This window comes from Pieris napi, chromosome 13, assembly GCF_905475465.1.
Source record: "Pieris napi chromosome 13, ilPieNapi1.2, whole genome shotgun sequence".
In the NCBI taxonomy this organism is placed as follows: Eukaryota; Metazoa; Arthropoda; class Insecta; order Lepidoptera; family Pieridae; genus Pieris; species Pieris napi.
This window is the reverse complement of record NC_062246.1, coordinates 7963838-7982549: the sequence shown is the minus strand read 5'-3', so window position 1 is coordinate 7982549 and position 18712 is coordinate 7963838. Positions and strand designations below refer to the sequence as shown.

Genomic DNA, 18712 nt, shown 5'->3' with positions numbered 1-18712 from the left:
AATTGTTTTTCAAAGCATTTATATATATTAATCAAACCTTCTGGATTGAACGCTGAAAGCAATAATACTTAACTTATACAAGAACATATACTGTTCCTGCTTGTACAACATATCGATCATTCAACTACTGTGTAAACAATTCCGTTGCTAAGCAACGCATGGTGCGAGCGGGATGCGAATCCCCACGTAAGAAAGGGATAGCGATAGCTGGGGGTTTATTGCACGATAAGGCGTATACGCATAGTTCGTTTTATTGAGGAAAATAATTACTTCCTATGTTTGTTCGAATTGTATAATGTTACACCAGACTTTGCGCGTACTTGTTGAAGAATTATGTACTTAAACGTCTACAAATATTGTTTGAAGTTATTTATTGATAAAATTTGGCCATAGTTAAAATCAGATCAACTATACGATTACGATTCTATAGTAAAAAAACATTTTAACATAAGTTCCTTTGCGGGCTGTCAAATGAGGGCTACAGGTGTGTCAAGTACTAAAAAAACAAGGACTACAAACGTTTATTGACACCAGAAAGTAAATAGAGTTCGTCCTTAGTTTTTGTTATATTTCGCGATGCGTTGTTTGTACTGCGCGGGCGCATTCTCTGTTGCATACCGATGTGAATTGGTTGCGGGTGGTCCCGAGGCGATATTGATTATTGACATAGTAGTACCGAAATCGCCCATCATATATATATCAGAATAGATAGATAGCAGAATCTATACATTTACTAAAATTTACCTATTTAATTGCTTGCACATTTTAAGCTTTATTTTCGCTAAGGTCCTTTATGGAAAATAGTCTGGAGTAATTATGGCCGCATTAATTGTAAGTAAAGGAAATTGAATATAACCATCCTTTTTCTATGTCGGATAGGAATTAATTTTGGCTGTACCGGTTTGTATCGTATCACCTTGTCCCACTTATTACTTGCTAATGAGTGATTATTGACAATCATCCGTCATCCGCTACAAGGTGCCTTTACAATTCTATTTATTATATTTTTTTATGAATTCTAATACCAATTTTTAAAAGACCGACATCGCACTTGCGAGCATTCTGTAAATGTGGCTATGGGGGTATCATTTAATCACGTGAGCCTCCTGCCCGTTATATAAAAAAAGATTTTTTATTTGTTTTATCTATAACAGGGGCAAACAGACAGTCGTATGAAAAGGATTCCCATGATTTCTGGTCTAAATTGGTACGGAATTTGGACAGCACGAGTCCAAGTACGATGTCTCGACTATGTCTTACCCTTAGTAGAATTAGTTCAGATATTCTTCTATTGTTCCACACATTTATGGGAACCCGCGGAAGGTTTGAGTTTCATGGAGGATTCTCCGCTCTTTTGATATATTTTGTCTCCAATCGTGTTGCACACTTTACCTTCAAGGTACTAACTACATTTGTGTCAAGCGGCTGCGGTGTGAACAATGGTACATTGTGGTTGTATAACGTCCCAACTTTACATAACTTAAAATTTTCTACATATATTTTGTAAGTGACAAGTGAAGAAGTACTTAGGAGAACACGTTAGGTACACGCTTTCGCGTATTAGAATTTAACAAATTTCTTTGAATTTTGATAACGTCAGGTTCCTAACGAATTTCCTCCTAAATTGTTATGAAAATTTCTGTATGATATTGGTATAGAAAGTTCCGACGATTAAAATAAAACCACAAGAACAACCGTAGACAACTCTCATTCGACTTGACAGGTATGACAGATCCGACAGGCTCACCAGTTACCACAGATTGCATTCTGGACGTAGACTATAGACTGAGGTCTTGTGTTACGAAACCAGTGACCCGCGTGACCGCACGTCGGGAGCTAGGTGTTTGACGGCTGTCATTATGGAGCCCTTAGATTATGTCCTGGTTGAAATTATATTAAAAGTAACCATTCAAATACATATTGCTATATATTGTACTGATTATATAAAAATTACCTTTATCTTAATTTACAAAAAATGTGCTTTGTTAACTATTTGTCATACTAATAGAGCCTTGTAGAAATATTACAATTCTAAAACATTCTTCAAATTATACTTTATCAAAAATTACTGTATAAGTTTTGCATATCTATATTAAATAATACACACTATTATCCAGAGTTTGATATAAACGGTTGTGGGCTGATCAATGAAAAAAGAAAGAATAGAACAGAATATTACTAGCAAAGTGTAGGAAGTGTAATATTTTTTATTTTTTGTAAAGTATACCACTATAATTGTTTTAGAATAGATAGATATAAATATCTGTATAATTTTAAAAGGTCGTAAAGGAAACAAATATTATCAGTAGGTATACAGTGTTTTTAAAATCGGTGTCATTATGAACCTGCATCCGTTACGGGTAGGTCGGATAATTCGTTGGCATAAAAAGCTTTGCCATGACCGAAATGCGGACACGCTATCTATTATACGTCAAACGCGTAGGTACGTTTCTTGTTCTGATAGGAATTTTCTTCGAAACTCAGCTCTTTGATATTGGAGTACTATTTTCAAAATGTAGCAAAAGAGTTAACACTATTCACACATGATGAGATCACCGGAACGACTTGACTATACAAGTAGTTTAAATGTGTGCACATTGATAGAAAAGTCCATTGGCACACAGCTGGTGTCCGAACCTACGACCTGAGGGATGACGCACGCTCAAGCGTCCAAGACGCAAGTAGTCCAAGACTTGTTTAAAAAACAGACGAACTACTCATTGGTGTTTCATCAAATCTGAGAATTCGGCCTCTTGTAATAGAATCACTTCGCTCTTGACATGCCATTGTAAATGAGTTCCCACGATTAGAACTAGAAGACACCGTTCACGGTGACTTGTCCTTGAGCTTACGGTAAATTAAGTGACAATCATAGCTTAAGTAAACTGAGGCCAAGTACCCGAAAATAAGATGTTTTTTTTTACAATACGATGCAGGAATACATAGGAAAGTGCCTTACTTAAATCGTTCCATGTGCACCTTTAAAAAAGGAACTCCAGTTCTATGTGGAACACGTTTAGAAATATTTAAATTAAATACTTCAGTTAAAAACCGATAAATATATACGCTAGAACTGGATGATCCAACCAAAACTGTCCCCTAGATTTTTAACAGCGTTTAGAATAACAATGAACTTACAAACGACATATCGTCAATCAATGGTCTGTGCTGTATGAAGCTGCAGCATCTTAGCTACGTCACCAATCATTCAAACTCCGACGTTAACGCCATGTTATCAAGATTCAATATCATTTACATCAGAGCCGTTGTTAATACCTTCTATAAAGAGACTAACAGAATTAACATTTGCATTTATCATCACTTCACTGCTGTTCATATTGATGAGGACCTAAAGCTTTGTAACTGAAGATTCAAAGTTATTTGCATTTTCAATAGAGTTATAACAATCTATACTAAGTCTTCCAAGCGTGTCATTATTCGTTCTTACTGTCTCTTCAGCAATAACCTCTATTACAGGTGCATTTGAAATACAATGGAGTGGAATATTAACTAATACACTCTTATTTTCTAAACTACTACCACATTGATTTTTAGTTATATGATTACATGCCGTAATATTCAGTTATAAAGTCCATTTTGATTTGACAACTTTCAACACGCAATTTTCCGCTTGCAATCAAGGACACTGTATGTGAATAGTGAAATTGATTCTATTGCGATTATGATTTTAAATTGCAATAGGATAATCGTGGTATATAGTGTTTACACACGAGTTAAAACTAGAAAACTGATAGATTAAAAACATGAAAATTGATAACACAACTCTCCCAAGCATTTTTAATTAATCGTTAATTTATAGTGTGCTACAGAAGTTAATTAAATATGTTTATGAGTAAAGTTAGTTAACCTAGTCAAAAAACTTTAATTTAAATTTTGGAGGTCGTTATGATTAACTTTAATAGATATAGAACAAAAAAGAACGTCAGAGAAAAGATAGAAATCACCAAAGGATAAATATATTAGCCTATATTTTTTATCTACCGGGCATTAAAGTGTCCATAACAATTTCTTTCAACTCGCAATATTTTATTTATAAACCTTTCCAACCTTCAGGATACGTCGTACATCAAACATGCTTTAGTAATAACTTAACATAACAAACAGTATTGTTATGTGTATCCAAATCTTTGCATAACAAAATATTATCTCGCACAGAATCACAATAACCGATTATATAAACAGAAACTGTTTTGAAAACTTAGCATTGATTGCAGCTGCAAGTTCCTCGGCCAATACCCTATTGTTCCTTAGTCGTTTCTCTAATGCGTTCTTAAACTAGTCTATGGTTCTAAAGAGGTTCGATGAAAAACCTTCTTTGGCCAGCCATAAAAAAGGTAGACCTTGTTTATAAAAAGAACAAAACTCCAGTGCAGTTCCCGCGTAATAATCGTCGTGTCATTAATAATTATAGATCAAAAAGCGTGGAATTTTTAAATTATTTAGAGCGTAATAATTGTATATCAATATGGAGGTTGTGTAGAATTTAATATGAATTCCCTTGAATTGTTTTTTCTTGTTGTGCTTTTGGTTTGTGTGTGTTCGTCTCTTTCGGAATGGTCACTACGTGAATATAATGAGGTGATGTATTTTTTATTGGGCTTATTAGTAAAAGCGTTCTTAGCAACCATGTGATTTTTTAAGTCTCACACGCAGTATATAAGAATCCTTAGCAAAGAAAATTATTTGCCTATTATAAGCCATCCACTGAAAATATGTTAGAAGCGTGACATCAGTTTGCATGTCAACAGTTGTGACGCAACGCATTGTTAAGAGCTGAAGGAAAACCGGTCAAGGATTCGAGTTAACTTCACTTAAATCTTATTACTTTAGTTTTAACAAAACCCTTGTATGATCCCAGAAACGTCATGCGTGTACTAATTGTTTAGCCACTTATATAATTTATAACTATGCTTAAATATACATCAACCCCTTCCTCGGTTTTTTAGTCAAAAAATATATATAATATATATGTATATGTGTCTATAAGAAATTCAAATTAATTCATTGTGAGATTTTATTAATGAATAACAGTCTCTTCTAATTGAAATAATATTGAGGATGCTACAAAATTCACAATTTTACACCATTCCGACCTCGAAGGTCCAACAAGTACAGGTTAAAAACCGTTCGTGCCTACACAATAGGCGATAAACTCCTCTGATTGAGTTAGGTTGAGATCGGTTCCTGTTTCATTGGTCAGTGAACCCAGGACCTCTTGTTATTATACAATATATACCAGTTCAAATATATAGGTAATTACAATTATGGTTAAATGTCTTATTCTTGACATCCACAATTCAACGAAACACTTATTTATGGTTTTTTAAATTTTAGCATTATCTGTTGTTCATGCAGGTGTCCTATCCAAAATTTTGCTATAGTATGTTAGATTATTGCGCTATACATTTCTTGACCATAAATACTTTTAAAGTTCGCATTTGTATATTGAAAGAAATGATTTTCTACAATGCATTATTTAAATCGTTAAAGATATTATGAAAGGGGATAGTATAAATGATGTGAGGTTGATTTCAAAACTGGGCTTATTAAATTGCCTCACTCCAGCTTACGGTCACAACCTGATAGAGGTGATAACGTTGATAACATATCTTAATCCCTTCGTCTGTCCAAACATAACCGCGGTGACCGTTATTTGCACTATTTTGGAATCCAAACATTGAAGAAGACAATTGTACTACAATTCGTACCAAATTTCTTAATTACATAGTATGAATCTGTTAGTTGGGATGGGGTACATAAGTTTTGTTACTGACTTTAAACGATCGCTCTATTAGAGTTCACAGTTCAGTATGTATTTATTAAAAGAGTAGCATTTTCTTGAGTTTTAAAATGTATTCCGTGTAAATTTTAAGTAAGGTGCGACGATGTTTTATCAGTTTCACGCACCACTTGCTCGAAGGAAGTTAAAAAAACCGGTGAAAAACTTTAATTTATTTCTTGAATACTAAATTAGGTGTGTGGTGACAAAATTGTGTTTCTTATCGTGTACGTCGATGAAGGTTTTGTCGTATGACAAACAATATTGTCATTGTCGTTGGTTTATTAAGTCAACTCAAAAATATAACCTACTAGCTACCCCCGCGAAATTCGTTTAGCCTTAATATGATTTTATTTATCCTGATTTTTCCGGGTTTTCCGTGGAATATTTCCAGTTTGTCTCTCCATAAAAACCTTCGTCAGAGTTCAAGGAATGAATAAAATAAAAATTATTCGAATTGTTCCAGCCGTCCTCGAGTTTTGCGTTTTGCAACATATTTTGCGATTCATTTTTATTTATATGCGCTGCGCCCGTGAACTTCGTTTCGCCTTAATATATATTTTTTTTGTTTACCTACCTTTTTAGTAGCTATACGTACCAACATATGGAACATTTTGCTATGATATCCCATAGAGATTGTTAGCTTTTCCGGAATAAACATCTCAGTACTAATTAAAATTATTTTTTATGTTTCCAATTTTTCTCTCCATAAAATCCTTTCTCAGAGTTTAAAGAATAAATAAAAATTACTTTAATTTGTCCAGCCGTCTTAGAGTTTTGCGCTTAGCAACATCTTTTTCAATTAATTTTTAATTATCTAGATAGTAGGTAACTTTAATACATTTAAGAACGTCAAAAAAATAATTAAATTGCTCAAAATTTACAGTTACCAGTTCTCAAATCAAGTGCGTAGTACCACCTCTTCTTATTGCAGATTCTTCTCCGGTTTTCCACGAGCTAAAGGCATGTGTATTTAAACGTAATTAACATTAGAGTTGCGATTAATAGCAGTTCTGTCGTTCCGGCACAGTGGCTGCAAGGTCAGCAGACGACACTAATTTATCATGCGATTCTTATGCACTTGCTTTTTGCTTCTATTACTTCATATGTGAGCAAAACGCTATAATAAATATATAAAATAAAGTAGCGTATTTTGAAATGAACGGAAACTACTGAAAGATAGTCACGGTGTAAGCCTGTAGGGTTGCTTTCTTTGATGGAGTTAAAAAAGAGAAATATTGAATACATTTTTAGTAGAGGAATAACGTAGATATATACGTATATAATAATCTTATTTGATACATTTTTTTTCACAGTGGTTGCCTGGTAAAGATTGCTTGAAAGCGAAAAGGCCGCCAGTTGCCCTTATTTTTATTTAATTATCCTTAATTTTTATTATGTTAACGCAACGAATTGTTAATAAATAATTAAGTAAATAATAAAAATATAGCAAGTACGTCATCTATAATAAATTATGTGTTAATTAATATTCAATTAAGTAAGTAGTTAGTTGTCAAGAAAGTAAGATCTTTTCAAAGGAAAACAATCTATGTTTTACCTATGTACAGTGTCTTAAGACTTTTTCTGAATAAACTTTATGCCAGCGTAGTCTTAATAGCTCTCTTGTAAATGTCTTATCCAAGGCAAGGCGCTTATTAGCACAAACCAACTATAAATATAATCTATGCAAATATGACGGTTGTATTTTATTGGTTTTATTTTATTTGAAGTTGTTATAGCACTAACTGAAGGGAACTTACGGTTGCTATGTTGATAAAGTGAAACTTGAAATTCTATAATTTCGTTAGCTATATCTATTTTATGTTAGCCCACTTATGAATTCGTACTTGCATATTTTAAAATAGGTATACAGTTTTACCGTACAACCAACCTTTTTGCAATTACAATAATTATTTATTACTAGCTGGCCTGGCGAACATCGTACCGCCTAACAGTCGATTCTTTATTTTTTTTAAATACTTATTCTGCTATTCGGGACACCGGTCTAGCTAAGATAAAAAAAAGAAAGTTGATAAGACAACAAATACATTATGTCAAAAAATGTCAAAAAATTTAAATTTACCTTCTCGGAACCCCTCCACTAACACTTGAACTTTATGATATGGTATTAAAGTTCCAATTGACTTTTAAGTATTATTACGAATATTATGTATGAGAATATAGAAAAGTGTTGCTTTTAGACTTTTTCACTCAATTTTTTTAAATTTTTCTCACCGTAAGAACCATCCTCGTACTTTAAGGAATATTATAAAAAAAGAATCAGACAAATCGGTCAAGCCGTTTTCATGTTATGTCGTGACAACGGAAAACGGGTTTCATTTTTATATATATAGATTATTTTAAAACCTATGAATTTTAATTTTCCTTTCGATAGTGTTATATATTCTTGCCAACGATAAAAAGCAAAAAACTGGCCTGTTTCTAGCCTAAAAAAATACCTTTTAGTAACAATTGTGATTCAACGTAACCGACTAAGATATGATATCGTATTTGAACACTTATGTGAAGGACACTAATTCACAATCTTTATTTCTATGAAAAGACTAGGCTAGTGTACGTATTCAATACCTAAGGAGTAAATGACTCGGGAATAATTTCTCTTCACCTCAAGAAGAAATTAATTTTAATGTATTTGTTTTTTTAAAGAGACTCTCGAGAAAAAATGGCGTCAAAGAAGAAGAATCCAACTGGTATTGGGATCCACCGCCTCAGACTTCGAAACCTTTCGACCATGAAGTGGAAAAACAGTATAAACTACAAATTCAAGCATTACAAGACGAAATATCCTCCATAAAAGATCGGGTCAACAATGATAGTAGACCTGATAATGACGAGGAACTGAACAGACTTCGCGAAGAAAATAAAAACCTCACGAATAGCTTAGAAGACTTGGATTGTCAACACCAAACAGCTATGGAAAAACTTCTGTCCCTTAAAAAAGAGTTACAGAAAAATTTCGAGCTGCTAAAGCAAGAACACGAAGAAATGAAATATGCCAATGTTGAGTATTCGGAAGATAACAAACGTTTACTAGTGCAATTGAGCGATAGAGATAAAGAAATAGAGAATATGAAATCTTTACACACTGATTATGAAACGCTTCACCATAAATACCAAAACTTAGAAAGAATTCACAGCTTACTGAGAGAGAACGCAGAAAAATTTCAAGAAGAAAACCAAGAGCTCCACGAAGAGGTGTTTAAACTGCAAGAAAAAGTTACAAAATTGGAACATGACATTGAAGTCATCTCGAAAGAAACAGAAATGTCTGAAACGGTTCCTAAAGTAAAATACGAAGAACTTCAGAAAAAGTTACAAGACATGCAAGAAAGGCGTCCGACCAATCAAGATCATTTAGACGAAATAAACATCGATGATAACGCAAAAAGTGTCATAGAAACCCTAAAACGTGACATCAGCGATCTGAAACGTAAATTGGCGGAACGTGATAATACTGATTTAACAGATAATAAAACAGTTAAGCCCGAAAAAATCATGCAGCTTTATAATCGCTATGTTAATTTTGATTTACCAGTTGATTATGTTGGGGAGATGCCATCTGTAGCAGATAATATAGTATTGTTTAAGTTGGAAAGTGTATTTAAAACTATTAACGCATTTAAAAAAGAAATTGAAACGTTAGAACAAAAATTATCAGAAAAAAAGCTTAATATTACCCAGTTAAAGACGCAAATGGAGGATCTGACTGCGGAAAATGAATATCTGACATCAGATATCCAGCATTTTGAAAGTGAATTAGATGAAATGAAGAAGAACAACGATTTTCTCATTTCAGAAATAGCAGCCCTTAAAAACACTTCCAAACTTGAACCAATAATAGAGACGCACGAAGATAATTTGGTTAAGTTAGAAAGTGAATTGGCTGATTGTAATCAAATTAATAAGACATTTGAATCAGAAATAATGAGAGTAGAGAAGGAATTGTTTGAAGTAAAGTCAGAAAAAATCATTCTACAAGAAAGTTTAAATGATTTGCGGCAGAAATATACATCAATGATTAATGAATTAGAAATTTGCAAGAATGATACGAAGGCAGTAGAAGAGCTTGAAAGCAGCACTAACGTTACACAAAATGCAAAACTCTTAAAAGCATGTGATGATATTGATAATTTTAAAAAACGATTATCAAATGCTACTTCAAAGAACGAACAACTCGCTATTGATTTACATATTGTTGAGAATGACAAGGTGTTACTTACGAAAGAGGTAGACGAGTTAAAAAATGTGTTAGCGGAAAGGTCTTCTTCAAATAAAGAGTTAGAATCTTTAAAAGCTGTTTTAGACCATAAGTTAAAAGACGTAGAAAACAAATTAGACGCCATGATAAAACATAAGCAAGATCTAGAAAATGAAAACTTGGAGCTATTGGAAAAAGTGAAACTATTGGAGTCAGAAAAGAAAAATCAGGAGGATATTGAGAAAACGCTTAAACAAAATAGTCAACTAGCGCTTGAAATTGAAGACCTGCACAAAAAAAACTCAAATCTTTTACAACAGTTGAATGAACTACGTAATGAAATTACACTTCTGGGACAAGAAAAAGATGATCTTATCAATGAGAATAACTCACTTAAACAAAATGAAGTTATTGAAACTGGTAATCTTACAGAGCTGAAGAAAATAACGAATGCACTGCAGAGTAAAACTGATGAATTTAACACCTTAAGTAATGAGTACTTAGCGCTAAAGAAAGAAAATAGCAATACCCTTGAAAATAAGGCGCACGTTGAAACAGAGTTGGCCAAAGCTGATGTTAAAATTCTACACATGCAAGAAGAATTTGATAAATTAATATCCGACTTAAATGTAAAAGATTCTATTATTGATACATTAAATATTACTTTAAATCAGAATCAAGTAGCGCTTTCTACCCTCAGTCAAAATGTAGCCGATTTTGACAGCAATATTTCCATTAAAAATGCAGAAATTGATCGACTACAGAAATCGTTGCAGAAAGTTACAGACAACCTAAATAAAACAATTGAAAACTCAAACCATAGTCACGAGGAGCTTAAAAAATTACATTCTGAAAAAGAAGACATTAATAAACAAATATACACTTTAAATGATGAAATCGTGGCTAAAAATTCGGACATAACGAAATTAACTAGCCGACTTGAAGAACTTGATAAAGTGAACACACAATACAAATTAAACTTAGATAATAAAGATAAAGAAATCAAAGAGTTGCGGCAATCAATCGTTGAATTAACTGATAAAATCAATTCAGAAACAACGACCGTTCATAACGATGTATATGCAAAATTGCTAGAAGATAAAGTAAGTACTGAGAACAAATGTGCTGAACTAAACAGCATCTTAACGTCAAAAGAAAATGAATTATCAGAATTAAATCAAAAGCTTAATTCATTAGAAAATACGTGTTCAGAATATAAACTAAATATCGAGAAAGAAACGGCTGAAAAGGCGGAGTTAATAAAACTGGTAAGCCTTAAACATAATGAAAGTCTTCAATATCATGCAGAAATACAGCGTTTAAACCACGTTATATTAGAACAAAATACTGAGTTCAAAAAAATATTTGAAGAAAAAGATTCATTACTTAAAAATCAAACCGAGAGTTGTCTTAACTGTGAGAAATTACTAGGCACAATTAAAGAGAGAGACGAAGCTATAGTATCGTTGAACCAGTCATTAAGCGATTACGAAAGATTGAAGGCTGAATTAACAAATGCTACAGAAACTATGTGTAATTTAACTAAGAAATGCGAAGATTTGGACAAAAGCTTAACTATTCAGTTGGAGACCGTAAAGAAATTGACAGCAGAAAATATACAGGTACCTTTTTTTCCTATGCACTATTAAATAAATTATTCTAAAACTTTCTTTGGTAAAACCCCAGTTTGTTTGATGATTTCTTTAATTGTATTCGATTAAATTATGGATCCAGAGTTCGATTTCTAAAGCATTTCTGAATTACGTAGAGAACATAGTTAGGTCGACATCATACATACAATTTTTCAATCTTTGGTTCATTTTCAGTTTATGGTTTATGTTCCATTCTATCGGGTTTTGGTATCAAATACCCAACAAACGCACTTTCTTCGCGTTTTTTCTCATTTAGATGCCCTTTTATCATTAACCACAAAATTTTCACTATCGATTCAAAACTTTATACATTCATATCTTAAACAACTTCTAAACCTGTCATATGCTGATACCGAAAGTATTATTCATGTGGAACAGTGGTTTAATTATAAAATTGTAAATGTTATAATTGTAAAATCTATTACGTAAGTACCTAAAATCATTAATATGTCAAATGGACTAGACTAGCTGCCCTCAACATAGGAAATTCTAGTGCAATTTCTCTTTTAAGAATACATCCTTTTTTAATGTAAAGATTTTTTTCTTTTCTTAATTATGATACATTTTGTAGTTGTCAGAAAAAGAGCAAAATTCGACGCGGGAGTTGGAGCGTTTACGTCATCACCTGATGGAGACAGAGGAGAGTTACACACAGGAGCTGATGATATCGGAGCAGAAGCTAACGGAGTGTCAGACGAGATTACACCAAGTTGAAGATCGGGCGAAGCAGACTAGTACTGTATATACTAGTAATAGGTAAGATTAAATGAACCTATTTTCTTAACACAATTTTATTTTGTCAAAAAGACAATTAAAATTACGAAATTCCACCGTACTATACTCCTCCCTATAAAACTCAATCAATTATACTTCTTCCTAGGTGTTCTCAGAAACTAAACAGTATTGTTTGTCTTGTTTGGCATTTTTTGCTGTGAAAAAATTATAGCAAGGTAAAATTAAAGGTTTAAATTGGAATTAAACATTAAACCGACCTCAAATGGCTGTCAATATTATTTAAAGCCTAAGAACCATATTATACACGTCTTCTCTAGAAATGTGGATACCCACCCATATCACAAAAACTACCTAACTGGAATATATGTTACCTGAATTGGATCATATATATGGGTTTTAGTTAGTCGAGTAAATACAAAACACGGATTGCTATCGTAAAAGTAGATAACTATTATATTTGTTCATTTTTGCTTAACTTCAGGTTTAATATATATAAAAAAATTCGTATATTTTCAGCATTCGAGCCAATCAAGAAGTCGAGACCCTTAGGAATCAAATCAAACTATTAGAAAAGCAACGAGAGGATGTTCAGTCCAGGTTGAGTGAAGCCGATGACGTGAGAAGTCGGAGTGAAGCGGCCATTACGAACCTTCAAGTGGTCTTAGAACAATTTCAATTAGGTAATTTTTTGATAGTGATATCTTTCCACTTTGTTCAGTCTATAGCTTCCCTTAGCGCAGCCGTTATGAGGAGACCTGTGAGAATCGTGACTAGCTCATTTTGATTTGACCTGCCCTGCAACATTTTGTCTTCCTTGCCGACGACAACCAGGTTATCTAGTTGAGACGTGCGACTTGACATTGACAAAACAAAGCTAGAAATGTAAAACATTTTTTTTAAATGTATGTTTTACCGTTTAAACCGTTTTCATATGCAGCATATTCCATGATTTTTAATAACTTATTTACTTGACAACCAAAGCGGAGACTTGTTTGTATTACGCAGTAGACGGTTTTCAGGATTTCATATTTATGCGAAGCGGGCGGGGAGAAATTAAATTATTCGAAGCGATCCAAGGGCGATGTGTACCTGTACAGGAAGTTCTATCTACTCGATTTTGTCAAGACTTATTAACCGATTAGCCTTACAAAGCTAAACATCTCTTGTTTCTTTATATTGCGTAATTCCTAAAAAAACCTTCTTTCAGACAAAGAACGAGACATACACGCTGCGACTGAGAGAATAAGAAATAAAATGGATGAGATTAGAAGAGAAAATCAGGGTTTACAGGAAGAAATCGGTCGACTCAAAGCTAAATTGGAAGAATCCATCGCTGGGCTACAGGCGGCAGCTAGGCTTGGAGATCAGGTGGAAACTAAGACAGCTCAAATTAATGATTTGAAGGAACAAGGTAAGGAGTGCACTTTTTTATATTAGAAGGAATGTTTGTATGTAGAAAGTAAAACAAATTTAACTTTTCATAAATTATCGCAATTTTATGATGCTACGCGAAAATCACATCTAAAAATATAATTTAATTATAAGATAGATTAAAATTTATTTAAAATTTTGTAACTTTTTCGATTTTTGTCTACTTTTGTCTAAAAATATTATTCAAACTAATTGTAAAGTTGTGATAAGTAAAGTCCATTTATATTCCATACTATGTTTTACGTTGAATTGTTTTTGTGCATAAGAGACAAAATATTTTCTAACATAACTCTCGAAATGCAAAGAAAAATAATATTGATTATTTTAATACTTACTAGTTTATTATGGAGAAGAATAAGTATTTATGTAGAGCACAGAGACAGTTGAAGATACTGTGTTGCCAATAGTTAAATCTAGCATAACCTATTCTAGCGTTTGAGAATTGTGTTTGTCTTTGAATGGTCTAGCAAGTAGGTTTTAGTAGAATACTTTGTATGGTCGATTACTAATTTATCCTGTTTGTTCTGTTTAATTATTGAATTGACTTTGTTGATTTGAGATTGTTTAGCCTATTTTCGTTCCTAGTGTGAGTTTAAATAGATTTCCGTCCGGTGACTGACTAAATATCAGCTGGTAATTCTGGGCTAGTCACCCCCAGGTTACCAATTGGTATGCAGTCAAATGCCGTTTAGCTCCTTAGTACGACACAATCATGTAAGTTTTATGTAGAATGTGTCGCTTTCGTTTGTCCCATTTTGATTTGTGTAGTCTGTCGATATGATATCGTACAACCTTGTGAATATATCTTGATTTCTGTGTTGATGACAAATATTTTTTGCTATAAAAAGTATATCCCTTATCCCAGACAATAAATTTTGTATCACAGAAATCAATATATATTTCACCGGGTATAGTTGCATCTGTTGATGTTTTTTTGCTGCTGTAATTTTATATACGTTTGAATTTAAATATGTTTATCAAGTTTTATATATTCGCTTACGAAGAAAGTTTCATAATAATAAATTCAAACGTTTTAAAAAATATGTTAAGCTTAAAGCATTTGAAGAATTAAGCTTGCACAGACTTCGGTCTAATCTCATTTGGTAACTGTGAGGTTTTCACACCGCGGTCAAATGACAGATTGACACTTGACAGGTGTCAACCGTCACTTTGTACAGCGCACTCAGATTACCATATGGGGTTTGATTGAGGGGTGTTTCACATCGTGACGTCCTGTTTTTTCACTTTTGTCTATGCCTGTGAATATGTTGTTTTTTATTATTAGTCGAAATTTAAATTACCTCTTTCAATATTCTATTATATACTCTAAAATATAAAAAGATTATAGAAGTTTGAATGTCTTTGAATTTCGGCTAAACTTTTTTAAGCACTTGTTTGTAAGCATTGCACATTTTACATTGATATCTTATGAATACAATCAAATTATTTGATTTTCTTAGAAATCGATGTTTTTGAAGATCCCTTTCAGTTAAAGCCTAGAAGACAAACTGCGTCATTGCCTCAGAGTATTACTTCAGGTACTGGTGGTTTAATAATGGGAAAGAGGACCACTGTTTCATTTGATTTGTCTTCTATATCTGCTTGACTTGATAGATTTCATTTGATACTTACTTAGTATCTTTGACAACAATTTTGGCATGGTTCAAAAATTGTTTGCATATAGATGCATGAGTAAAATGTATTAAAATCTGTCGAATTTCATTAATTTGCATGACAGTCAAATATTCAGTGCCCTTAGTTCTCTGCCCAGTGGCTGAATAATACTTAGAGGCTGTGTTCGCACGTCATCGAGCAACGTGGACTATTGCATGGTGAGAGTAGAATATACAATTTTATTGTGTTATTATTTAATCATTATTTTTAAAAGATTTTAAGTTAGTTTTTAATGATTTTTGTTGTAATTGAAGTTTGCATAGTATTTTTCTGTTTTATCAGATTAATACAAGAACTCTTACTTTCGGATAATATACATAGTGTGGTCGCAAAAACAAATAAAACCAGCTTTAAGCATACGTTTATTATGAAATTATTTATTATTATTAACACTTTCAGTACGTACATTACAAACAACGATAGCGGCGGCAGAGGAGCGATACTATAACGCAATATCGAACCAGCAAGACAAGGTCGACAAAAACCTTGTGAAGAACCTGGTCATTAATTATGTGCTTACCGCGGGACAAAACAATTTGAACAGGTAAGGTTTTGTGTGTGTCATTAGCGAACTGCCTTACCACGGCTATATTGTACTCTCCTTACTGTAGTAAATTTACTGAATGTATTTATAACTGGTAATCGAAGTGGATTAATTCCTAAAACACTGCAAATACCCATCGTTAATAGGGTCTTATGGAACTTCACTCTAGGAGTGGGAGTACTTATAGGAGTGTAGAGTAGAGTGTAAACTCTATATAACGACACTCAAGGTACTGTACCTTTTTGACGTTACAAAGAGTTGTCGTTAAATGGAAGAATTAAAATCTGTATTACAACAAGTTTATTATAGACTAGTATTAGTAATTACATAAAAAAAAACAATTCTTATTTGAACCCTATTGCATATTGTCTGTTATTTTCGTCTGATGTCTATTACTGCACCAGTAATTATGTTGTATTATCTTTATCTTAGTACATTTTATTATTTAATTGTCGTAATTGGGGGTGGATATAATGCTATGTAGGGTGTGTCATTGTAGAAGACTAGCTAAACTAACCAAAGCCGAGTGATTTCGACGCTTTAGGGGGTTTGTCGTTAAATCAAGGGAAGTTACATGGAGTTTACACTGTATATTAGGAAATTTCTTAACAAAATATGTGTATAAAATAAGGTTCCGTACTACAAGAGTCGGGGAGATTAAAAAAAATTGGGTATTATTTTGTATGCTCTTTCAAAGGCTCGTCAAACTTGTAAAACTGGTAAAACATACGATAAACTTTATCGTTTGCTTTCTTAGAATTTTTGATAACATCTTATTTCAAGTAAAATTTTCAAATACACACGAGCCGTGAACAATATTATCATGGATTAGGTTATCCAGTGTTACAACTTTTGACGCTAGAATTTTAAAAACATAAAAAATTATTGCTATAGTTGCCTCATTATTTTCGTAATAATGTTCGCACCGTTCGGCAGCTTAAATAAGATTCATTTCTTATACAGTAGAACCTCGATAACGTAAACCTCGATAACATAAAAACCTCTGTTACTTCAAAAAATACTATGATCCCTTCCCATCAGAGCCCAAAACCTCTATAACTTAAAATACGCAACCTCTATAACTTAAATAAATAATCTCTGTATAGGCCCTCAGTAACTAAAAGAAATGTTTCCACAACCTCTATAACATAAAATTGTTTGTGAATGAGTCATTTTGAAAGAGTGTCAAAACAAATGGTTTCGGTATTTATTGCTTACTAATGTATTGTTAACGTAAACAATACATTACCTATTGTTTGCTTTATCTAAATTCTTCAAAGCTTTGCGGCGGTTAGCTTTGTGACAACGACTTACTTGCATCATAAGTTAATGTGTTAATGTATTCTACTCTCTATTTGTCATTGAAAATCAAATCGATTTAGAAACAGTGAATTTTTTAAAACAAAAGAAAATCACAGATTTTTTTAAGTAGACTAAACCTTTAGTTGTTGTTTTATTTTTATGTAATGTAAATAATGTGAATAAATATGATTACATATTTAATTTTCCATCCTTCTGATGCATTCAAGTAAAAATGGGAGCAAGGGTACATAGGAACATGTACATACCTCTATATTAACCTTTACCTAACATAGAACCTTGATAACTTAAAACCTCTATAACATAAAATATTTTGTGTTTCCCTTGGACTTTATCTTATCGAGGTTCTACTGTACCTTGTTTACAGGACACAAACTCTACGTATCCTATCAACAGTCCTAGACTTTAACAAACAGGAATGCGAGAGGCTAGGCCTGGTTAAATCCAGTACAGCACCAGATAGTCTGGCTGCTGAGTTTGTGAAGTTCTTGCAAAATGAGTCAAGGCCCCGACCGCCTTTGCCGGACATTATGAGTATGCAGGCTCGAAGCTCAACACCAAGTACGTCGAGGAAAAGCTCAACTATTGGTAAGTGATTTTATTTGTTGGATTTTAAATGAAAGCTGAAAGCTTCTTAGTGGTAGTAACGAACGTATAACTCTGAACCTTCTAAAATAATATTAATTTTTAGTTTGGTATAAAAAAATATGTGGCGCTACAACCTTTTTAAGTCAGACTTCTGAATCTATTACATAATAATTTGTCACTCTAATAGACTAGTAGGTGATCAGCCTCCTGTGCCTGATACACTGACAGTTAAGGTCTAAGGCAAACCGGTTTCCACGCGATGTTTTCCTTCACCGTCCGAGCGAATGTTAAATGGGCAAATCGAAAGTACATTGGTGCTCAGCCAAGGATCAAACGTACGACCTCAGGGATGAAACTCGCACGATGAAGCCACTGCGGCTAGGCCAACACTGATAATTCTTTAATGCTAATTAAGTTTTTATACGATCCTCAATATTTATGAGCATTTTTTACAACGATATACTAAAGAACCAGAAATTAAGTAAAAGCCTTAAAACTTATCATTAAAGACGCAGAAGTGTGTCGGCTGCATTATAGAGTTATTTAAACAATAATTACTATTGATGAATCCAACTCGAAACGGCTATACGATAAGCATTATATTAAGTTTCTTTTGACGTGACAACGTCTTATAATTCGATGGAGCCGGCTGCACGCACGAAAAAACATGACTCATGCGGCGTTACCTCGCTCTGAGGCGTTCCATTTAAGGCTTGAAGTGCAAGCGAGAGCGCGAAGCGACAGAGAGG

The 18712-nt window shown here is 33.1% G+C and overlaps 1 protein-coding gene across 1 annotated transcript in view; it reads left to right on the top strand.

Moving 5' to 3' along the window:
• The window catches only part of LOC125055448 (thyroid receptor-interacting protein 11-like), a 44069-nt gene that overhangs the window by 23452 nt on the left and 1905 nt on the right, over positions 1-18712 (top strand). Inside the window, exons 3-8 of the mRNA XM_047657911.1 lie at positions 8468-11641; positions 12243-12427; positions 12923-13086; positions 13614-13817; positions 15911-16055; positions 17743-17963. Coding sequence (XP_047513867.1) covers positions 8468-11641; positions 12243-12427; positions 12923-13086; positions 13614-13817; positions 15911-16055; positions 17743-17963 — 4093 coding nt within the window. The remainder of the gene's footprint in view (positions 1-8467; positions 11642-12242; positions 12428-12922; positions 13087-13613; positions 13818-15910; positions 16056-17742; positions 17964-18712) is intronic.